The sequence below is a fragment of the Capricornis sumatraensis genome, chromosome 4 (assembly GCF_032405125.1).
Source record: "Capricornis sumatraensis isolate serow.1 chromosome 4, serow.2, whole genome shotgun sequence".
NCBI lineage: Eukaryota > Metazoa > Chordata > Mammalia > Artiodactyla > Bovidae > Capricornis > Capricornis sumatraensis.
In genome coordinates, this window is record NC_091072.1 from 147,781,769 (window position 1) to 147,803,942 (window position 22,174).

General features: G+C 50.5%; 1 protein-coding gene across 5 annotated transcripts; it reads left to right on the plus strand.

Moving 5' to 3' along the window:
• The first annotated feature begins 563 nt into the window (after nucleotides 1-563).
• ZNF384 (zinc finger protein 384) lies at nucleotides 564-20,229 on the plus strand. 5 transcript variants are annotated; one of them, XM_068969837.1, is made up of 12 exons: nucleotides 564-584; nucleotides 1,742-1,801; nucleotides 8,279-8,349; nucleotides 8,593-8,830; nucleotides 9,067-9,114; nucleotides 9,316-9,655; nucleotides 10,510-10,602; nucleotides 14,553-14,777; nucleotides 15,476-15,658; nucleotides 17,075-17,153; nucleotides 18,114-18,272; nucleotides 19,029-20,229. In XM_068969837.1, exons 3-12 carry the CDS (start codon nucleotides 8,284-8,286, stop codon nucleotides 19,416-19,418), a joined length of 1,821 nt encoding a protein of 606 aa, XP_068825938.1. In that variant the 5' UTR covers nucleotides 564-584; nucleotides 1,742-1,801; nucleotides 8,279-8,283; the 3' UTR covers nucleotides 19,419-20,229. The 5 variants fall into 5 exon arrangements, with proteins under 5 accessions (XP_068825938.1, XP_068825939.1, XP_068825941.1 ...); XM_068969838.1 differs by lacking the exons at nucleotides 564-584; nucleotides 10,510-10,602 and adding an exon at nucleotides 632-849; XM_068969840.1 differs by lacking the exons at nucleotides 564-584; nucleotides 10,510-10,602; nucleotides 15,476-15,658 and adding an exon at nucleotides 632-849.
• The last annotated feature ends 1,945 nt before the right edge of the window (nucleotides 20,230-22,174 follow it).

Sequence of the window (22,174 nt, forward strand, 5' to 3'; positions counted from 1 at the left end):
ATCCTTGAGTGTACACAGGAAAAAAGAATGATAACTCCCTAAGTCAGCCTATCGCCCCCTGCGGTTAGGGAACCAGGACCGGTCTTTAAAGAATCCATACCGCCCCTCCTACCTTGATGCATAATTCATGAACCTGTCGCGTTCCCACCCTCCCACTTCCCCAGAAGTCCCTTCCGGAAGCCGAGACCGCTGTTCTGAAGGTTCGGCCCCTTTCCTTAGCAGAACTTGCCTTCACTTCCGCAGTGGCGTCACATCCCTGAAAGGTCTACCCCGTCCAGCGGGCAGAAGCTACTTCCGCCCCTACTAGTCGTAACTTCCTCCCGGGGTGTGCTGGAGCCTGGGCCGCGCCGGATGTGCTCTAGCCGCTCCCGGAAGTGACTCGACCTTTGCATTTCCCCCCCCTTTCCCCATTGCCGCCCCCCCACATTGCTATTTCCCTCCCTCCCCCCCTTTTCGTTTCCGGCGCTCCCGCCTTCTCTCCGCCGCGGCTCAACTCCGAGTCAGTGGGGGGAGGGAGGGAGGGGAGGGAGGGGGCGTGGAGGAATCGGGGTTCTCGGGAGCACGAGCTGCAGCACCACTTCCGGGTGAGTGTTGGGGGGAGGGAAGGAGGGGGCCACCCACTGCCTCGCGCCCCCGCCCTGCGGGTGTCTCGCGCGCGATCCTTGCGTTTGAGTGTGTGGGTCTGTCTCGCGCCTAAAGTGCGTGCCCGCGCGCTCGCCTGACGCCCTCCCCCTCCCCTCGCCCCCTCCGGGTCCTCCCACCGCACTCGGCTCCCTCCTTCCCAGCAAACACCGCCCCTCCCGCGCTCTGGCTCGGCTCTGGCGCCGCCGCAGCCGCCGCCGCCGCCTGGTGAGTCTCGCCGTCGCTGCAGCCGGCGCGCGCCGAGCTCTCTGCTCCTTCCCCCTCCCCTTTTCCTTGGGGGGGGGCGGGGAAGGGGGGGGTCCACGATGGGACTGTACGTGTGTCCGTCCCGGAACCGGAAGTGGTTGTGGAGGAGCGGGCGATGGGGAGGAATGGGGGGGTTTAGGGGGCGGGTGTCTGTCTGGTGGGTGGCAGAGTTCAGCTCCCAGGAGGGGAAGGAGGGGCGTCCCAAAGGAGGGTCTTTGAGGAACGGGTGGTGGGCGACCTCAGGAGAAGGCGCCCAGGGGCTGTCTCAGGGCAGAGAAGGTGTTTAGGGCACAGCCGGGGACTCCTGTAGCTAGACCACTGTGCAGGCTGAGGGAGGTACTTCTTGGCGCAGGGCCTTGGGTAGGCAGGGGCGAAGTCCTCGCAGAGTGGGGGGAGGCCAGAGGAAGTGCCTGGGCCTGAGCTGGCACTGTGCCTGACACAAGGCCTTGTGCATCCCCCCAGTCCTCAGCTTTGCCTTCTGAGTCAATCCTTGAGAGGCAGGGACCCTTCTCTTCTTCCACCTCTTCTCTTCTCTGACCCTTGGTGACCTGGGGGCCCCCGGGAACTTAGAAGAACCAGTGTCTGAGCCCAGGGGTGGAACCCACACAGTGGTGGTAGAGTTCTTCTCAGTTGCTGGGAATTGGGTTTGTTTTCCTTGTATCCACATAGGGGGTGGCTCTGCCCTCCTGTCACTGTATCCTTGCATCTCTGGATCCGTAGGTTGGGGTAGGGTGGGGGATCTGCCTGCTCTCCAGTCTTGAGTGCTGACAGTCCAAGAATTCCTGAGCTTCTGCACAGTTCCCTGGTGGCTGCATCCTCACCGGCCCCTGTAACCCCGACAATTTGTTTACAGAAAGTTCAGGAGCCCTGGAAAGGACAAGGAATAAGACGACAGGAGGAAGAGAGAGAGAGGGTAAGACAATTTGGGGTTAATGACTTTTCTGATTTGGGGGAAGAAGGGGGGTCACCATCAAATGGGCCTTTTTTGGACAACGTGACAGAATTTTTCAAGTAATAGCAATTGTAATCCTGGGGTTTGCTGTGGGAGAAAAATCAGACTCTTCCTGTTATCTCTTGAGGATACCCAGGAGGTTCTGTGCAGAAAGTTGCCACTGTAACCCCCATCACCTTCCATTCCCACCAGTCCTCATCACGAATGAGTTGGGAAATGCTCAAGTGAAATCACTAAGCAGTTGCACTAAGCTTTGCACTGTTTCTAAAGGAGAGATTTATTCTGCTTTGGGGGCACATGAGCCCTAGTTGCCAGTGTAGCCTTTGTGGCATAGCTTATGGAATTGTCTTCATGTGTTTGGAACAAGCAGAACTGAGTTTGGAGTGGAGTTTGTGTCCTTAACATTGCATCGGTGTTTGGAGTGGATCTGGTGAGTGATTTGAGTCTGTGACAAGGGGTTATTTGAATTTGATATATAGCAGGGTGAAGTTTTGGGGGGAAAAGAACTGATTTGTGGGTAGTTTGAAGTAAAAATAGATAAAACTGTATGGAATGGATTCCAGAAGTAGGTCTGAAAGAATTCAGAATAGGAGGCTTGATAGTGATTGGGTTTCAGGTGGTCTGAAAATGACAATATATCAACCCCAAAGAGCTTATAATTCTAGAGGTGTCTTCTGAGAACCAGTTCCAGTCTTCTGAGAACCAGTTCCAGGCTGGTTTATAAAATGTATTCCCCTGTAGGTTTCTGAGCCAAATTGATGATTAAATATTAGGTGCTTATTCTCTCATCTCCAGCCTTTTTTCTTTTCTTTCCTGCCTCTTGTTGTCCAGGCCTGTCAGTTACTAGTGGAATAGGCGAGGCAAGGAGAACCACTATGGTGTCGTTCTGTAGGGTGCAGGTGCAGTGATCCAGTGGTGCCTAGGGTAGAAGGTTGCCAGCTTTGAGGTTCTGTTGGTCTTTCCCAGTAGAGTTGGGATAAACCTGTTCTGAATTATTTTGTAGTTGGAAGAGTTCATGGTAGGAGGGCCCCAAATCCTGTTGGGATGGCCCTTCTTGAAGGCTCTTAGGACTAAAGAAAAAGATTTGTTTCTTAACTGACGAAAAATGGTCCTGGTGCTTCTTCACTTCAAGTTCTTAACTAATATTGCAACCTCTCTGCAGTTGTGCATCTTGGAACAGTTAGTGGAGTGTCTGAGACCATGTGTCAGGCTCTTTCTGTAGTTGAATTCAAGTTAATTATTCTTTGCATCTCTCTTGTTAGTGCTTCTAGTTGGTCATTAGTAAGCTGGAGGCTATAGTTCTGAGACTTTGGGATAGTTCCTTTGTAATTATGGAACTTTTATGTAACTTCTACTAATTGTCACTACTAGTCCTCATTACGTGGACGTATTTCTCAGCTCTCTTCTTTTTAGGAATACTTCAAGCATTTTATTCTTTTTTGTGTAGTCTCCATCTCATCGCCATATGTCTTATGAATTTGTTTTAAGGGGGTTATACTCTTCCATCCTCTACCCAAGTAGAAACTTAGTTGAGCAGTAAATTATTCAGTCATCCACTGATGTGTAGGGCCACATGTAGATTCTGGAAGCCTTGACTCCTCGGTCCATCCTCTCGCTACTAAATTTGGTTGGTGTATTTCATGATTTCCTAAAGGTTGGTTGGGTGAGAGAATGTTGTTTTCACTTCCTCGGTCTTCCAAGATTTCTTTTGAGATTGGAAGAGGAATATGTAGTTTCCTGAACCTCTTGAGAAAAACGTGCTCTCCAGCTTCTCACTGGTGAACAGTGGAGGCATGGTGCAGTAGTAAAGTTTAAATTAAAGTTGGCACATTTTCAGTCTGCCAACATCTTCTTTGCACGTATTGTGTTTTCCTTCTTTCCTGCACTTTGGGGCTGTGATAGAAGTCTTCCTTTTCCTTCCCAGTCTAGGGTCAGCTGTTCTGTTTGCTTTTGTTTTTAATGTATTGGCATAATCATCAAAATTAGTGCTCTATGGGGAGTTGCCTGGTAGTCTAGTGGTTAGGATTCGGCATTGTCAGTTCCATGTCCCAGGTTCTATTCCTGGTCTGGGAACTGAGATCCCACCAGCTTCCTAGCACAGCCAAAATAGAAAACAAAAAATAAGCAAAAGAAACAACAACAACAAAAACCTGGCACTCTGTATGGAGATGAAGTTTCTCTGTAATATCATTACCGTCTTTGGGTTTTAAGACTGTTGACATGCGCCTGCTTGGATGTCAGGATGGTTTGGTGGAAGTTCTTCCATGCACCATAGAGAGTTGAAAGGAGAAGGGGTCAAACAACAGTTGGCAGGTATTTGAGTGACCTGGCACCGGCCGGGGCACCCTGTGACACAACCCCAGGGGGCGCCGTTGACATGTCTTCTGGCAGCAGTTTTCCTTCTTGGCCTCTGTCTGATCTCAGGTCAAGGATACAGAGATGTAAGTTGGCCTCATTAGGACAGTGCTTACCCTTCTCAGGTGTCATCCTGCTGGCAAGTATTGCTTCTGGTTGGGTGAGCAGGGCTCCCCGTGTACCCCCTTTATGGGCCAATATGTTTATCAGAAGCCCACAGTCAACGTTTTATCATGCTGTCCTGGGAACAGCCATGGTTCTGATCTGCCGCTTTGTTCTTTTAAGGACTAGCGCAGAGTGAGAGAACAGAGTATGAGGTAAGGGGTTGGAGGGGCCTGTATTCCATTTGTCTGGTCTTTTAACTCAGACTCCATCTTCTAAAATCCCTTATCTTGGTGGCCAGGTGAATATCATCTTTCACTGCATTTTGCGTCATTGAAAACTTCATTTTGGGGTTTGTTGTTGGCTGAGTCAGGGCTTCTGGGATTTTAGTTCCCCAACCAGAAATTAAACACAGGCCCATGGCAATACAGTGCAGCGTCCTAACCACAGGACTGCCAGGGAATTCCCTGAAAACTTCATTTTTAAAAGCATTTATTGGGAACTACCTGCACAATGTATAGTCCATCCCTGGAAATGGTCTAAGTTTTGAGTTGTGAATCACCCACAGTATGAGAGAGCATATACTAGAGCTGGTCTCACCTAGGACCCTTTCCCAGCTTGCTCTTTGGTCCTGGGTTCAGATTCCTGCTCTATTCCTTACTGTTTACCTCCAGTTTTTCCATTTGAAAGATGGGTAACATCACATTAGAAATAACTATTTCAATAAAAACTTGTAAGAAAAAAACAGGGATTGTGGTATCCTGCTTCATAAAATTGTTGTGGGATTAAATGGTGTGATGGTTGTAAAGTGCTCTGAACAGTTCCTTGAACACAGTCGGCACTTAATCAACGCTAATGGCGGTGGTGATACCGTCCACCAGATCACTTGGCACCCCTGTGTAAGAACCGAACCGACAGGCCACGTTTGACCCAGAAACCACTTCTCCGGAGCCCCCGGTGAACACTATGAATGAATGTAGTTTGGAGGTACAGGGGGCCTCGTGCGCAGGAATCCTGTTGGGGGAAAACCTTGTTTTCAGGCTCTCAGTTCCTCCCTCCTACATTTTCAAATCCATATGAGCTGACTTCCTTGATTCTTTAGGAGGAAATTATAATTAGACTCTCCTTTCCTTTATTTAAAAACATTTTTAAAAATTTTATGTATTTATTATTTGTTTGGCTGCAGCGTCATAGTCGAGGCACTGGGGATCTTCCTTGCACCACGTGGAATCTTCAGTTGCATTGCAGACACTCTAGTTGTGGCGTGTGGGTTCAGTAGCTGTGGTGCGAGCTTAGTTGCTCCAAGGCATGTGGTATCTTAGTTCCCCGACCAGGAATCGAACCCACATCCTGTACATGCAAGGCAGATTTTTAACCACTGGACCACCAGGAAAGTCCCAGACCCACCTTTCCTTTACTTGCCAGCCTAATTCTCTACTTCATTTCCAGCATAGTCACCATATTTCACCAGCCTCTCTCTCAGCCAGAAAGACGGATGGGGGCTTAGGTTCAAGTTGGAGCCCTGGGCATGACTTTCAAGATCTGGCTGCTGTCACTGGATTCGCTAAGTACAGAATTGCTTACTAGGAGATCGGCCCTGTGTTATAGAGTCGGGAAACAAGTTCAAGGTGTGGCCCCTGCCTCTCCCCAAAGCTGGGCCAGATTGGATCCCCTGACTCTGTGATCTCATTGTTTCTCAGTTTCCAATGCCTGCAGAGGGCCCTCCCATCATAAACCAGCACGGGTGGGCAAGCGGGTAGCACCTGGGTGGAGAGTGTCCGGTTTTACTGTATTTATACCTCAGGGAGCAGGGTTTGTCTGTGCTTGACCTTCGGAGCATTTCAGGTTGAGCCTCTCATGTGAAGCTGTGGTTGCCGCAGATTTGGTACATTCCTGTCCTCTCCTTTCTGGGGAACGAATAGGCTGAAATTCAGTTCTGTTTACACTCACAGGTTTTAAGAAAATTGAGAGTGTTGTCAATAGAGCAGTAAGTGTGTTGAGACTTCTCAGAGGCTGAGGAACAGGGTTACGTTTGAGTGAGATCCTTTCGCTCCACCTCCCTTGTTGGAGAACTTTCCTGGTTTGCCTAGTCAAACAGTTCTTGGTACCTGGTTTCTGTGCCCAGTCTCCCCTCCAGCTATTGGTATCCCTGATGTCCACCTCCAGTGTGTCCTTGGCGGGACCGTGGCTATAAGTCAGCGCCTCCTGCGAGTCTTTCGCCCCTCCTGGAGCTTGATTGCTCTTGGCCCAGAGCAGGTGTTCATGTTTGTTCCCACTTTTCCTCACGTCCCTTCGTAGCGCTCTCTTCTTTCCCCTTCACCTGCTTCTGCTGTCCTGGACGTCCCCTTGCTCCAGGCTTTTGGGAAGCTACTGTGGACCGGCAGCCTGCAATTAAGCCTTGGCAGGAAGAGTGATCAGAGTGTGAAAGCAAGTGGTGGGTCAGCTGCACCGCAATTAAAACAATACATTAAAAAAATAAAAACTAATAAGAAAGTGAGTGGTGGGATCCCTTGCCTGGGTTTCAGACCCATCGGTGACGCAGTGTGATCCTAAGGGATTCCTTTTCTTTTTTCTTATTCCTCACTCCCAGGGTTTTAGGCTCACGTGTCATCTGCACACAGAGAACTTGAGCTCATAGAGGCACAGTGTTTTGAGAACTCCAGAGGGGTCTGGTAATGTGTGTGTGTTCTGGCCTACCAGAGTCCCTGTTCTCAGTCCCTTTAGGTGGTGATCCGGGGTCTTGCTGCTACTCCTAGAGCTAGCACCCCTTTTAAAACTGCATACTCCAGGGACTTGCCTGGTGGCTCAGTGGCTAAGACTCCACACTCCTGTGGTTGATCCCCGGTCAGGGAACTAGGTCCCACACGCTGCCACTAAAGATTCCTCATGCTGCAACAAAGGTCCCTCGAGCCACAACGAAGACACAGTGTAAACAAATAAATATATATCTAAAGAACAAACTGGTTACTGCCTGTTCTCGCTGCTCAGTCCAGGGTGTGTGGTACCCAGTGCAGCACTGAGTTTGTTCTTATACCTTGAGGAGAGCTGTGGGGGCGTGGCTCCCAGATATCATATGGAGCCCCAAAATACGGTGATAATGATTCTCATCAGTTTCATTCTTTGGTTTTCTTGGGCATTTTGGGTTCTGACCAAGAATCTTTTCAAGCTATATGACCTATAGACAGGTGGATTGGAACCCTTGGAATTTTTTTATTTCAAGGAAGATGGATTTGAGGGATGAAGGGAGAGGAACAAGGATAGATGCCCCAGCTCTTTCCAGCCCGATCAGTGATTTGCTTTGTGTGTGCATGGGCCCCTGCCTTCCTCTCTCGTGGAAAGACTAGAGTTTCTCTTCTTCGTTTCTAGTATACGGCTTTATTTATTTTTGCCTGTGCCGGGTCTTTGTTGCTACAGGGGCTTTTCTCTAGTTGCGATGAGCGGAGACTACTCTCTGGCTGTGGTGCTTGGGCTTCTCATTGCGGTGGCTTCTCCTGCTGCGGAGCACAGGCTCTGGGGCGCATGGGCTCAGCAGTCGCGGTTCCCAGGCCCTAGAGCACAGGCTCAGTAGTTGTGGCGCTCAGGCTTAGTTGCCCCGTAGCATGTGGGTTCTTCCTCAGACTGGGAATCAAACCTGTGTTGCCTGCCTTATCAGGCAGGTTCTTTACCACTGAGCCACCAGGGAAGCCCATGACTTCAGTTTCTCTTCTTGTCAGCAAATAAAGCAATACCAGTTCTGTTTCTTTGGGCTACGGGAAGCACCGTGTGGGTAAACGAGCTTCCTCCCCAGCATCTGATCCTGGGAGCCTCGGTTGGATGCGGGTGTAGTGCCGAGGGCCCTGACCGCAGGGACCCGTGTGCCAGGTCTGAGGGCTCATTCCCAGCCCTGTGGGAAGAGACCAGGAGCTCCTCTGCTCCTCTCCCCACTGCTGATCTGGTTCAAGTTGTTCCTGCCTGTGATGTGGTGTTTCTTTCCATCTTCAGGTAGAATGGAAGAATCTCACTTCAATTCTAACCCATACTTCTGGCCTTCAATCCCCACGGTCTCAGGACAGGTAGGTGGTGGTTGGCTCCCTTGTGTACCTCTGTCAGCTCTGAGTAGTGAGTTCTGTGACTGGATGCTGAAGCAAGATAAATCCTATGCTGTCTCCCCAGGATTATATAGCGTTTCCACTCAGCTAATCTCTGGAAGCGCAGCTATTAACCACTGTCCTTTGGTCTCCATGGAGCAGGGTGCCAAGGGAGCATGCGGGCTGGACCCTCCCTCAAAGGCCGCCCTCCCCTTCCTTTCCTTTCAGATTGAGAACACGATGTTTATCAACAAGATGAAGGATCAGCTGCTGCCAGAAAAGGGCTGTGGGCTGGCTCCGCCCCACTACCCCACCTTGCTGACAGTGCCTGCCTCAGTGTCCCTGCCCTCGGGCATCAGCATGGACACAGAGTCCAAGTCAGACCAGCTGACCCCACACAGCCAGGCGTCGGTCACCCAGAACATCACGGTGGTCCCCGTGCCGTCAACAGGACTGATGACCGCCGGTGAGCACCTCCACTCTTCTCCAATCTGAGGTGTTGATCTTCCGCGATCAGTACCCCAGGCTGGAGGGTGCCGGGGACATGGGGAGTGGGATACGTGTTTTGATTCCTCAATCAAATCTTTATTAAGTGCCTACTGTGTGCCTAGCAATGCGCTAGGCATTGTGGGGGAAACAAAGAAGTAGAAGATGCGGTCCCTGCCTTTGAGGAGGTGACATTCTTTCCTTCTCTGAATCAAGGAGTCTCCTGTTCTCAGAGGTGGAGAAGAGAAGGGAGTCAATCAAGGGGTAAATCTCACTGTTACTGGGGCGGGGAGGGGACAGGGGTTAGGAGACCATTGTTTTTCTACAGGGCTTGGGGTTTCCTGTATACTCCGGGCGGGGGGACGGTGGTGAGGGGCTACATAGACAATGATCTGGGGAAAATGAAGTAGGACCAGGGTGAGGACCAGGCAATATGACACCATCTCCTTTTTCTCGCAATCCTAGGTCCTGGCCTGGTTATCACGTCCCCCTCAGGCTCCCTCGTGACCACAGCCACGTCAGCTCAGACCTTCCCCATCTCGGCTCCCATGATTGTCTCAGCTCTTCCCCCTGGCTCACAAGCCCTGCAGGTGGTCCCTGACCTCTCTAAGAAGGTAGCGTCGACCCTCACCGAGGAAGGCGGTGGTGGCGGCGGCGGTGGCGGTGGCACTGTGGTGGCCACTAAGCCCCCCAGGGGCCGAAAGAAGAAGCGGATGCTGGAGTCGGGGCTGCCCGAGATGAATGACCCTTATGTCCTCTCCCCTGAGGACGACGATGACCATCAGAAAGACGGCAAGACCTATAGGTAAGGGTGGAGCCGGGGGCTGAAGTGGGTGCCGCACTCTCAGCTTCCCCGCCCTGTTGGGCTCAGCGCTCTGGCAGCTTCCACCTCAGATCCGTGTGCATGTCAGGCGTTCAGTTGAGGGGGAGGAAGACAAGGCTGCTGGCCCTTCTCTGGGGCCTCTTCCCCAGGAGGCAGACCCATTTCGCCCCTTCATTTTTGGGGGTCGTCAGCATTGACTTATTCGGGGGTGACATAATGGAATTTTTGTCTTGTTACGAGGCTTTAGACTAGGCTCAAGACTCTTGTCTCCATCTCCTTTTTGCTTTCTACATTTCCTTTTTTTTTTTTTTCCCCAAGAAACTTTTCTGGTTAAGCGACTAACCTTAACCTGTGTTCCATCCACCAGTTTGTGGGCCCTGTTTGAGCATTGAGCCTGCCTGACCCTGCATGGTTGGGATGACGGGATGATGGGAGGGGTCTTTATTAAAAGGTAGAGCAAATAGGAGCCCTCCCCTCCCCCCTGTGGAATATTCGCTTGTTAAATGGCTGTTTGCTCACCTTCTCATTCATGGAAGTTCTTTTCATCTCCTACTTCCTTTAAGTTGCCCACTGCCAAAAAGCATTCTAAGGATATTTGCATGTGATACTATACGAAAATGGTTACATTATCTGAAGTCCCTACCCTTTGAAAATTGGAAATCTTTTATTTCCCTTGAGAACCATCAAGGGCCTTAGAGGGTTCGGGGAGTTCAGCCCCAGTGTACAGAGTGGAATAACCATTGTCGAAGCTTTGATGCAGATGGGCAGACATGCATGGCTGGGAGACTGGGTCTGTCCTTAGCGTACCGAGATGGGCAATGTTGTTCCCATTTTAGGAGCGAAGGGAACTGCGGCACAGGAAATGGACAGAGCCTTGGGCTCATGGATTCAGTTCCCGGCTCCACCACGAACTTGCTGTGTGACCCTGGGCAAGTCCTTTTCCCCTCTCTGGGCCTCAGTTTCCTCATCTGTAAAATGGGGAGAATTCTGTTTATGCCTCCCAGTTGTTGGGAGTATATATCAGATAAGATTTGAAACGTTGGGAACTTCAAAACAGATAAGAAATGGTCATCACGTAGCATTTATTTATTTTTTATGTGTCGTACATTTCTATCATGGAGAGTTCAGAGCTTTTAAAAGTCATCTTGGTGTGAATCAGAATGAGGGGAGTGTTGCTGTGCTCTGCAGAAAGTATTGAGCACTGTAGAATTCCAGCTCATAACCTGAAAGTTCACTGCAGCTTTATTATTGCAGGTGTACCCTACTTTATACAGTAAAAGTGTTCCTGAAAAATGTTTACATCATGTCATATCATAAAGGTACTTGACAAGCTTGATTCATTTAAAGGCATCGTTTTATATATTTCATAAAATGAAAATCCCTTTTAAATTTATTTTGTACAAATCTGGGTTTTTATGTATTTGCATAAAGTGAGGTCATCGTGACATGGAGCCACAGTTCAATGAATTCATTCCTTGTAGAAGTGATGGGAGGGCTCCCTGACACTGGGGGGCCCTTCACAGGGATCGGGGTCCCCTGATTCTGCTGTGGTTTCTCATGTGCTTTCTGGACCCACATGAGTGCCATTTTTGGACTCCTCACACTGCGTGTGCAAAGAAACGCGAGCTTACAATTGGAGGGCAGCCGTGACAGGACTTCCCACACCCTCAGTGTTTTTGGAATTCTTGACCAGCCCCACCTCCAGGTGGCTAAAGGGAACTCTGAATTTAAGGGGGACTAAAGCCTTAGGTTGGGAATATCCCCTGGAGAAGGGAATGGCAACTCACTCCAGTATTCTTGCCTGGGAAATTCCATGGACAGAGTAGGCTGGTGGACTCTAGTCCATGGAGTCACAAAGAGTCAGAGACAACTGAGAAACTAAACCGACACCACAACTATGTTATAGGTAAATGGAATTGCTTCAGAAACTCAGAACTCTGAGGTGCCAGAGGAATCTTTTTAATCATGAAGAATTGCGTTTGCAAATCCATGTGTGGGTCAACCACAACCATTCCTGTGGTCCATAGCATTTAACTGGGCGTTGAGGGAATTGGGTTCTTTTTCTCTGGGCAAGTCAACTTATTTCTCACTCTCTATCCCCATCTGTAAAATGGGAAGATTCATCCTGGCCCCCATCTCTTGTAGAAATGTTCTGAGGAAAATCTGAGTATCCAGATGTTTTTGATCATCTTAGGAGAAAAAAGAGTCGCTAATTCAAAGCTGTTCCTGTAACCAAGGCCCTGGCCTTGCATGCCTCCACAGGGGCACCCTTGTGGCATCAGGTGTGCACAGCGGCCTCCGGAGCTGTGTGCCCGGTGACATGGACGCTGGCCTTCCTGTCCTGCCCACTGCCACAGCTCCCGTAGTTGGGCTTCTCCCTCCCCCCCGCCAACCCCTCACACACACGCCTGGCATTAGATCTGTACTTACTTGACTTCAGAGGATTTTGGAGATGGAAGTACATTAATGGTCACCTAAGCCTCCCTGTAGTTTTAGTGTTTAAATGTTTCTGGCAGATGCTGCAGTGGTCTAGCTCTCCCTCGATCCCTTCTAGAGTGAGGAGTCTTAGGTCAGGTGAGAATGAATCATGGGTTGTCCTCTGGCAAGTGGCTTCACCTTTCTGAGCATTTGTGTTCCTGTCTGTAAAATAGGACAGTGCTTGCCAGATTGTTGTGAGGAGTGGAAACCGTGTGTTTAAAGGGCCTAATTCAAGGACCTTCCCTGGTGGTCCAGTGTTTAAGACTCTGTTCCCAATGCAGGGGCCCAGGTTTGATTCCTGTTTAGAGAACTAGATCCCACATGCCTCAATTAAGACCCAGTGCAGCCAAATAAATCAATGAATTATATATATATATATATATATACATTTTTTTTTTAAAGGCCTAATTCAGGCACAACAGCGAATGGTATCTATTAACTCTTGTTTAGTATTGAGTTATTATCACAATCATCTGTATGATACTTACCCCTCTGGAGACGGCACATTTTGTTGCCAGTCCATTTTCGATGAATTTAAGTTTGGCAGATCTTCCGTAGTTGAAAACTTTGATGAAGAGACTTGTTTCTCTTTTTTATAATTAATTCCAGATGAAGGGTACAGTTATGTCTTCAGCATTCACATGCAAACTAACGAGGTTTTATTGGAGTTAATGTGAGTGGGTATGTCTTTCCACCTGTCTGAGAAATCTTAGTGGTGGAAGGAAATTAATCTTGCAACTTTAGTGCAGTTTCTCCTCCAAGTGACAAGTGTCTAGTTTTTAACCTCGGTCTTAGTGAAATATAGAGTAGCGTGAGCTTGCCCAGCGCTGGTGCTGCCAACGTTAATGCAATTCTATTACTGGAGAACACTTGGCTTACTGTTGACCATTCTGGGTCTTTGAGGGGCAGATATTTCTCTCTCCATTTTACAGACCAGAAAATCGAGGTCTAGATTGACAAGCAGGACTGTAACTGAACCCTGCATAGAGCCCAGGTGTCCAGACTTCCATTGGACCCTACTGACTATAAACAGCAACACCCCCCCACACACACACACACATGCACGCACGCACGCGCACACGGTGGATATCCCAGTTAATAGCAAGGGGTTGGTCAGCTGGTAATTGGATTTCCTTCAGAGTTTTCAGGCAACTCGAGAATATTTAGCCTTACTGATAGGCATTTTAGTGGAAGCATTAATACAGGAACTGTATCCCCAACTCATTAGAGTCTCATCTTCTCTGAGGAGCTCAAGAGTTCTTTTCAGTCCCTATGTTAATTATTTTCTGGAAATTTTCCTGCGATCAGAAAAAAAGCAGAATTCCCCCTTCACCATCCCCAAGCTCCTTTTCGAGAAGGAGGACCCAGAGCAGAGGGTCCAGATTGCCCTGGCTCCCAGGCTGCGGCCCTTGCTGGCAGCCCGCATCATATGCTGCTGAGTTGTTCAGGAGTGATAGGGTTCCAGCTTACGTAGGGACTACATAGCTTTTCCCCAGTAAAGTCTAGATAGCTGTGACTTGTCTTGCCCACAGGCCTCCTTATCTGATATTGTTGGGCAGTGTCAGTAGGAGAAGGATTGCCAGCTCAGGTGACGAGTGCAAGTTCACTCAGATGCTGCTACTGTCAACCTGAGGTGCTGGCGTTGGTGCCAAGCAAAGGTTCAGCAGGAAGCTTGGTGTTTTGCGAGTCTTCTTCTCCTGAACGTTTGAGGGGTACAGCCCACTCTAGCAATTTCCTTGGCTCATTGCAGAAGTAGTTCTCACGTGACTGGCGAGGGGCTGGGGGTGGGGTAGTGGGTGAAACATTGGATACAGGGTGGAGGCCAGACACAGGGTTGGGGAAGGCCTCCTCCAAGTAATCCTGCTGTTTTTCCACCCCGTGAAGGAATCTAGATTCACTGTCAAACAGGAAGTAGGAGAAAATCTGAGGAGACGGGAGAAAAGTCCTTCTGGGGAACCTAGTCAGTTTGTCCTCACTGTCCTCTAAGGAGCTGGAGGGGTTCCCTGAGGGATGTCCTTTCACCATGGGACCCTGGAGGAAGGGGCACTTAAAAATCTGAAATCAAGTTACAGGCAGAAGGAAGATCGCACGAGGTGAATCCACATCAGCCCAGGGCCAGTCATAAGGTTTTCCTGTCTCACCTGGTTGAATTCTTGTTTATGTACACACTGGGGAGTCCAGGCATTAAGCAAACACTTGAATTAAATACTCACATTGTGCCGAGCTGTGTTGGAAGCGTAGGCTGTCAGAATAGATAAAATAGAGCCCCTCCTCTGGAGGGCCCGTGGTGCGGCTGGCACAGGAGAGATCAGAGGGGTTGGCGTCCCTGGCAGCGGAGGGGCGGGCTCAGCCACTCCCGCTCGCGGAATGGAGTCCTAACCGCTGCCCTCCCTTGGCCCAGGTGCCGGATGTGCTCCCTGACCTTCTACTCGAAGTCGGAGATGCAGATCCACTCCAAGTCCCACACCGAGACCAAGCCCCACAAGTGCCCACACTGCTCCAAGACCTTCGCCAACAGCTCCTACCTGGCCCAGCACATCCGTATCCACTCAGGGGCCAAGCCCTACAGTTGTAACTTCTGTGAGAAATCCTTCCGCCAGCTTTCTCATCTCCAGCAGCACACCCGGTAAGGCTGCTCTCGGTACTCCCCCACCCCCCCACCCGCCCTGCCAAGCGTGGACCGTGAGGCCGCGTGGCCAGCACCTTCTCCTCCTCTCTCCACGTTTTTTCCTGTGTCCCTTTCCACCTTGCCCCTGGGAGCCTCGACTCCCCATTGCTGTTTGTGAAAACTAATGACATGTCCCTGCAGCTCAGGCGGGGTGGGGAGACTGGAGACTGGAGACTTGTGCTCTCTGGCCCCAGAGACTGGACCCATCTGTGCGGTTTCTCTCTGTGTCTGTGTTTGGAAATCTTCTGCAGAGCAGCCCCTGCTCTTACTATATACTTCAGGTCAGAGTGAAGGTGCGCGTTCAGCCTCAGGTCCATGGGCAGCAGGCGGTGGTGGTCTTTGTTCAGATTACTGTGTGGAAGCAGGGTTTCCGTGGTGAGTGTGTGACCTTGGCCCAAAGCGGAGGGCTGACGAGCCGGAATTCTTTAAGGTTACTGGAGCCAGGGGTGCCGCTCTTCATCATCTCACTGCCATTCTAGCCACCGATTTAAGATCAGCAGCAGCGTAGACACGGGTGTCCTCTTCACCAGCCTCTCCAGGGGGGAGGGAGGCGGGGTGCTCTCGTCCATCAAGCAGCATCCTTGCACCCAGCGGAGAGCTGAGCCCGTGGTGTCGAGCCGCTCCCTCCTCCCCCTCCCTCCTCTCCTCTCCGGCAGGATCCACTCCAAGGTGCACACGGAGATCATCAAGCCCCACAAGTGCCCGCACTGCTCCAAGACCTTCGCCAACACCTCCTACCTGGCCCAGCACCTCCGTATCCACTCGGGGGCCAAGCCCTACAACTGTTCCTACTGCCAGAAGGCCTTCCGCCAGCTCTCCCACCTCCAGCAGCACACACGGTAAGGGAGAGTGGCGGGCTACTGCCCCCGCCCCGCTGGCATGCCCTCCCCACCCCCGCCCCGGACACACACAACAACCCGCATGCGGGGGGCGGGGGAGAGACCCGGCTGGAGGAGAGAGCTGGCACCGGGGAGGAAGACCACGCAAGACTGGAGACACCGGTGGACATTCAGAGATCTGCCTTTGTGGGTCAGAAGCAGTGCCGAGGAGACGCAATGACTATGGGCCATTCCCTGATCTGGAGGAGGAAACCCGCTGGGAGCAGAGCTGACAAGTCCTTCCCTCATCCTCCTCTCTGGAGACAACCTGGCAAGTGTGCATGTCTGGCAAGATTTTCTCCTCGAGGACATTTGGTTGGAGAAGACTGTCCCTCTAGCCCTTGGGCACCAGCTACGAACGGGAGGTAGAATGAGACTTCAGCCAGCTACCAGCCTGGCGACACCAACAGCACCACGCAAGGCTCCCAGGGAGGCCAGGAGTACAGAACAACACATCCCAAATGTGCGCAACGAAACAAAAAGGCCCTTACCCCATGAGGATGTGCAGTTTGTCCTGAGTAGCCCGGAGGAGGTGAGCCTGCATTTAGAAGACCTGATGACCTTCGATGGGATCTCAAGTTGAGCTGGAGTCCAGGGTCTTGCTGGCCATAGGCGGCCTCTCCCGGCTGTTTCTGGAGGAGGCAATTTTCCTTAACGTGGTCCCACAGCTGGCTTCTCGAAGAGGAGGAATCAGGCTTTCCTCACAAGGAGACTCATCTTGCGAGGTTTTCAGGATTTTTACACCCGTGGTCTCAAAAAGCACCCGGTCACAGAGATGCTTCTGAAGTTCCTGCTGAGGAGCAGAGGTCTGGAGACCCTCAGGTCCTTAGCTCGCCTCAGCATAGGGCCCTGTAGTGTTTGAAGAGGTCAGATTTGTACTAACTTGGGCATTTCCTGCTGTGAGGGCAGAACTAGGCAGAACCCTAGGAGTTTCCAGTGTCACGTTGCCCTTCACGGTTCGCATAACTCTGTGCTCTTCTTTGACACCAGAATTTTCTCTGGGAGTGGTGCTAAGGTGGAAGTGATGGTTTCTGGCTGTGTGTTGGGGACCATGGGAGAAGTGTCCTGTGTTTCTTCTCACTGTTTTGTTTATCTTTCATCTCTGAACGTTCGTGAGGGATGATTACTGTGGGAGCTGCCTTGGTTGCCAGGTTGTGGCCTGACTGTCCCTTGGCTGCCAGGCCCCCAGCCCTCCCCTCCCCGCAAAGGAGCCCAGCTTGAGCCGTGTGGCATGGGCAGCAAGCGGAAGTTGGGCCCGTGGCCTGAGCTGGCGCCTCCTGGAGACCCGCGCCGTGTTCCCCAAGGAGGCCTGTTGAGGCGCTGGTCCCTGAGCAGCCTTGCTGACGTCTTCTCCCTTTCTCCTCTCATCCCATGCAGAATCCACACCGGGGACAGGCCATACAAATGTGCACACCCAGGCTGCGAGAAAGCCTTCACACAGCTCTCCAACCTGCAGGTAACTGCTCCACCCTGCATACGGGGCCTGAAGCCTGGGGGTTGAGGCGCCGTGTCACCAGCCAGGGGTCCTCAAACTCTTTCAGGACCCTTTACACTCTTAACAGTCATCGAGGAACCCAAAGAGCTTTTGTTGACATGGGTGACCACACCTAATTACAGAGCTTATCAAACTGAAAAACTGTTCAGTAATTTGCTTATAAAAGTAACAAACAAAAAATAAATAAATAAAAGTAACAAATAGGGATTTCCCTGGCAGTCCAGGGGTTAAGACTGCACTGCCAATACGGGGGGTGTGGGTTTGATCCCTGGTGAGGGAACTGAGATCGCATGTGCTGTGTGGCTCAGCTAAAAGATTTTTTTTTAATAAATAAATTTTTAAAATTAAAAAAATAAAAATAACAAACCCTGTTGCACATCAGCATAAATATCTCTAAATCCTCCCCCCACTGCCCGCCAAAAATATTGAGAAGAATGGCATTGTTTTATGCTTCCTTCTGTAACACCTGGCTCACTGGAAGATGGAGGGACTCTCTTTGTGCTGCATTTATTCTATTCCTTATTAGACATCACGTTATCTCTGTGCAGTCAGGAAAGAATGGTCATGAAAAGGCACACGGTGTCTTATTCCCACTATTTTGACAATACTTTTGACCTGGCAGCCCCCTGAGAGGTCTTGGTATTCTCCAGCAATCCCCAGACCTCTCTTTGAGAACCACTGAATGAATGGCCCCGGCGTAGCCGCCAGTCTGACTTTTGGGATCCTGGTGCTTGCTGCCCTACGGGTGCTGCTTCCCTTAGCTGGTGCCTCCTGAGGTTTCATCTGAAGCAGTTTCTACTGTCTGTGGACAGAAACAGAGGCCAAGAGTCCTGGCGCCAAACTCAGGGCCTTCCATTAAGGTTGAGGAGGCAGGAGGGCAGAGTCTGGCACACCCATCCTGATTCCTCCCAATTTTCTCAGTCCCACAGGCGGCAGCACAACAAAGATAAACCTTTCAAGTGCCACAATTGTCACCGGGCGTACACAGACGCGACCTCGCTGGAGGTGCACCTGTCCACGCACACAGTGAAGCATGCCAAGGTGTACACCTGCACCATCTGTAGCCGGGCGTACACGTCGGTGAGCGCTCCCCCCAGCCCCCTCAAGGTGCTGCACCTCACCTTTCTGATAGAGAGCTGTGACCACACCCCCTCCCTTGCTCCACCTTGCAAGGATCAGGAAAGAGAACCGAAGTGAAAAGACGCAGAGCTGAGGAATGTAGAGGATGCCTGGTCCTTTAAGCCTAGATTGACTGCTCAGCAGTGATTCTTCATTTTCCTTAGACATGAGACAAAAGAAAGCACCTTGAAACTGTGAGAAATGAGATTTCAGTTAGACCTCTTCATTAGACTCCAGGGCTTCCCAGGTGGTGCTAGTAGTAAAGAACCTGCCTGCCAGTGCAGGAAATATAGGACACATGGGTTCTATCCCTGGGTTGGGAAGCTCCCCTTGAGGAGGAAATGACAACCCACTCCAGTATTCTTGTCTGGAGAATCCCATGGACAGAGGAGTCTAGTGGGCTACAGTCCATGGGGTTGCAAAGAGTCAAGACACTGAAGCAACTTAACACACACACACATTAAATTCCAGAAAAATGTGTTCAAGTTGTTCCATTAAGAGATTTTGGAGAAAATGACAGCATTCCCTGCGCCAGTTGAATGCCCGTGGTGAATCTATAAAGGTCCTCCTCTCTTGTCCACCCAGTAGTGAGCCCTGAAAGTGGCTTTAGGGGAGAACCTGCGAGGTTTCAGAACACCCCTGTATCCATGTTGTTCCATTTAAAGCAAAGTAACAGCCCTTCTTTCCTCCCCTCAACTCCTTTTCCATCTCCCCCAGGAAACGTACCTGATGAAACACATGCGCAAACACAACCCTCCTGATCTCCAGCAGCAGGTGCAGGCAGCGGCGGCAGCAGCAGCGGTGGCCCAGGCCCAGGCCCAGGCCCAAGCTCAAGCCCAAGCCCAAGCCCAAGCCCAGGCCCAGGCCCAGGCCCAGGCCCAGGCCTCTCAGGCTTCGCAACAGCCACAGCAACAGCAGCCACAGCCACCACACTTCCAGTCCCCTGGGGCAGCCCCCCAGGGTGGGGGTGGTGGGGACAGCAACCCGAACCCTCCACCCCAGTGTTCCTTTGACCTGACCCCCTATAAGACGGCGGAGCATCACAAGGACATCTGCCTCACCGTCACCACCAGCACCATCCAGGTGGAGCACCTGGCCAGCTCGTAGAGACCTGTGCTGCCAGCCACTGGGAAGAGGGGGAGGAAGAGCCGGTCCCTCCTTTCTCCAGCTCCTCCCGGTGGGAAAAGTCCTCTTCTTCTTTGACAGGCCACAGCTCCACCTCCTTGGGCCTCAGGCGCGGCCTTCCTTCCCAGGATACCATCCTTATTCTCAGCTCCTCTTCAGAAGGAACGTCAGCCCTCCCGATGGGCAGAGGAGTACTGAGCTGGTAGCGTAATCCGGCAGCCTCCCTGCCTAAGCATAGCTTTTAAAATTGGGGGTTGGTGCTCAGGGGAGGGGTTTGCTATGACCTCATAGAGACTATTCCAGCGGGGCACTTACTCTCTCCTCACCCTCGTGATCCTCCAAGCTCGGGCTGATAAGAGGACTAGAGGTTGGCCCTCCCGGATGTCAGAGAGGAGGGAGCCCTAAATGCGACCAGCCTCCTGTTCTACTCTTGCCTGCAAAAGAACAGAGGATCCTCCTGTGCCCCTGTCCCTGGGAGCCATTTTCTTTCCCTCATGACCTCACTTCACTTCTACCTAATACCAGAAGGAGGTCTGGGGGTGGGGGATCAAGGGCTGAGATGTGGTCCCCAAGGGGCCAGAGATCCCCAAAATGGTCAAGGTGGCTTAGAAGTGTGGGTTATGGTTTTCCTTGGAGTCTCTCCTCTCCTCTGCCAGCCGAGGCCCTGTGCTCTGTCTCCCAATCCCCAGCCTAAGGAGCTGTGGGTTCCTTATGAAACCCCACAAGGGAGTGCTGCAGAGAAGGGAGAGTTCAGGGCAAACGCAAAGACTGGACTTAGCTCCCGAGGTGCCACGGTCAGTTGCCGGACACGGATTTATATATAAATATATATATATAAATATATATATATATCCACTCATCACGGCCATCTTTGTTGTAACCATTTCTGTGTTTATAAATGCATTATCTCAGAATTTTCATATTTGATGTTTTGTTTATTTTTGTCCCCTTTTTGTTTTTCTCCACCCTGTCTCCTGGCCAGCAGCATTTTTATTTTTCTTTGTCTTTTTTTTTTTTTTTAAATCATGGCAGATTTCCGAGAAAAGAGAAAATGGAAAAAAAAAAAAAAATCAGGAAACAAGTTGTTATAAAGCAATTTAAAATGAAGACAAAAAAAAAAAAGAAAAACTTATGTACAAAACCAAGGGGTGTTTTTAGAACCTTGTATAGAAATAAATTCGTGTAAAAGGATCAGAGGCAGTGGAGCTACTGATGTGAGTATAAACATGGGGGAAATAGCTATCTGGAGAGGCATTCAAGACGGAGGATTGACAGTAGTGTGTGTGTGGTAAGAATGAATGCTGTGCAATGGGGCTGTGTGTGTGTGTCCCTAGCCACAGAAGGCCACACAGCCTTGAAATTTCTGAAGTGGAACTTTGGTTTCGAGGGTTCTTACGGACAAATCCTGTGGTGAGGACTAAGTGCCCAAGTATGTGAGAGCAGGGTATCAGTCATGCATTCAACAGAACACCATGAAGCTCCATATCCAAAAAGTGGAAGCACAGTCTCCTGGAAAGACCTGTGGATCCAAGGGCTCAATGCTAACTTCACCTGTGTCACCTAACACCAGAGGTCTCCAGTGGTGGACACCATCACCAGGACTGAAGAACAACAGGATGGTTGTGCTGAGGAGTAGTGCATGGTTGGGGAACCTTGACTTTAGCCCCGGCTCTCTCCTATCAGCCAGTATTGGTGGTGATGCTGCTACAGGTGTTAAATGAAGGGATTGGGCCAGATCACCTTTTAAGATTTTTTTTTGAAAATTAAAGGTCTTTAAGCACTGAAAAAGCTGTGACAAAGCTCCCACATCCAATAATGTGCCCATCGTCTCTGGGACTGCTGGGCACCCATGCTATTTCCTTGGTGGATGTGGATAATCAATGAAGTAAGGCCTCTTGGTTTAGGGCGTAGGATCTTGTGTGGGCATCAGAGAGAGTCTGTCAGTTTGTAGTGTGACAGGAATGAAGGTACCACATGTGACCAGGTAGGTGGTGTCTTAGTTTCCTGAATATTTACTGCTTTTCCCCCTTGGTCTCACTAACTTGACACTATCAGCCCTACCTTCATCACAGGTATTACAATCAGAATTTATGCTCTTGAAGGATATACTCACACTCATAGTAAAAACCCCGTATGGTCATTTTGTAGAGAAGGACCTGGGTGTGGAGATTAAATGATCCAAGAGCCTGCTGCTTGTGAGGTAGGACATCATCCAGATTCTGTGGCCAGACGGTGCCACCGGCTCAGTAGTATAGCTGGGGTTTCACCATGCCTTTTTTTAAACATTTTATGTGGCTGAAAATGTCATAAAAACCTGCCATGTGACATTGATAATTATCAAGAATGTGTGGTTTAGGGGTGACAATGATCTCCAACATTCTTCCATTCTGGTCTCTGACATCTGCGTCCCTAGTGTGGTGGCCTGCCTGCATTTGGTGGCTTTCTATCCTGCTGAGACGTATTTGTCATTGTGCTTGTCGCGGGTCAGGGTGATAGCTGGCATCCATCTGGCCCAGTTGTGACAGCTCTGTGCCAGTTAACATCATACATAAACTAGTAAAGACGGAGACGAACACGGGAGGACAAGGCCAGCAGTACTCTTGTCACTTTGCAACCGGGAACGTCCTGGAGTGGCAGAAACCCTTACAAAACGTGAGGAGAATCGCAGCTTTATTGTGAGGAGTACTTTGTACCTATAAGCAGCGTTTATAAATAATGATCTGTTTCCACATCAAAAC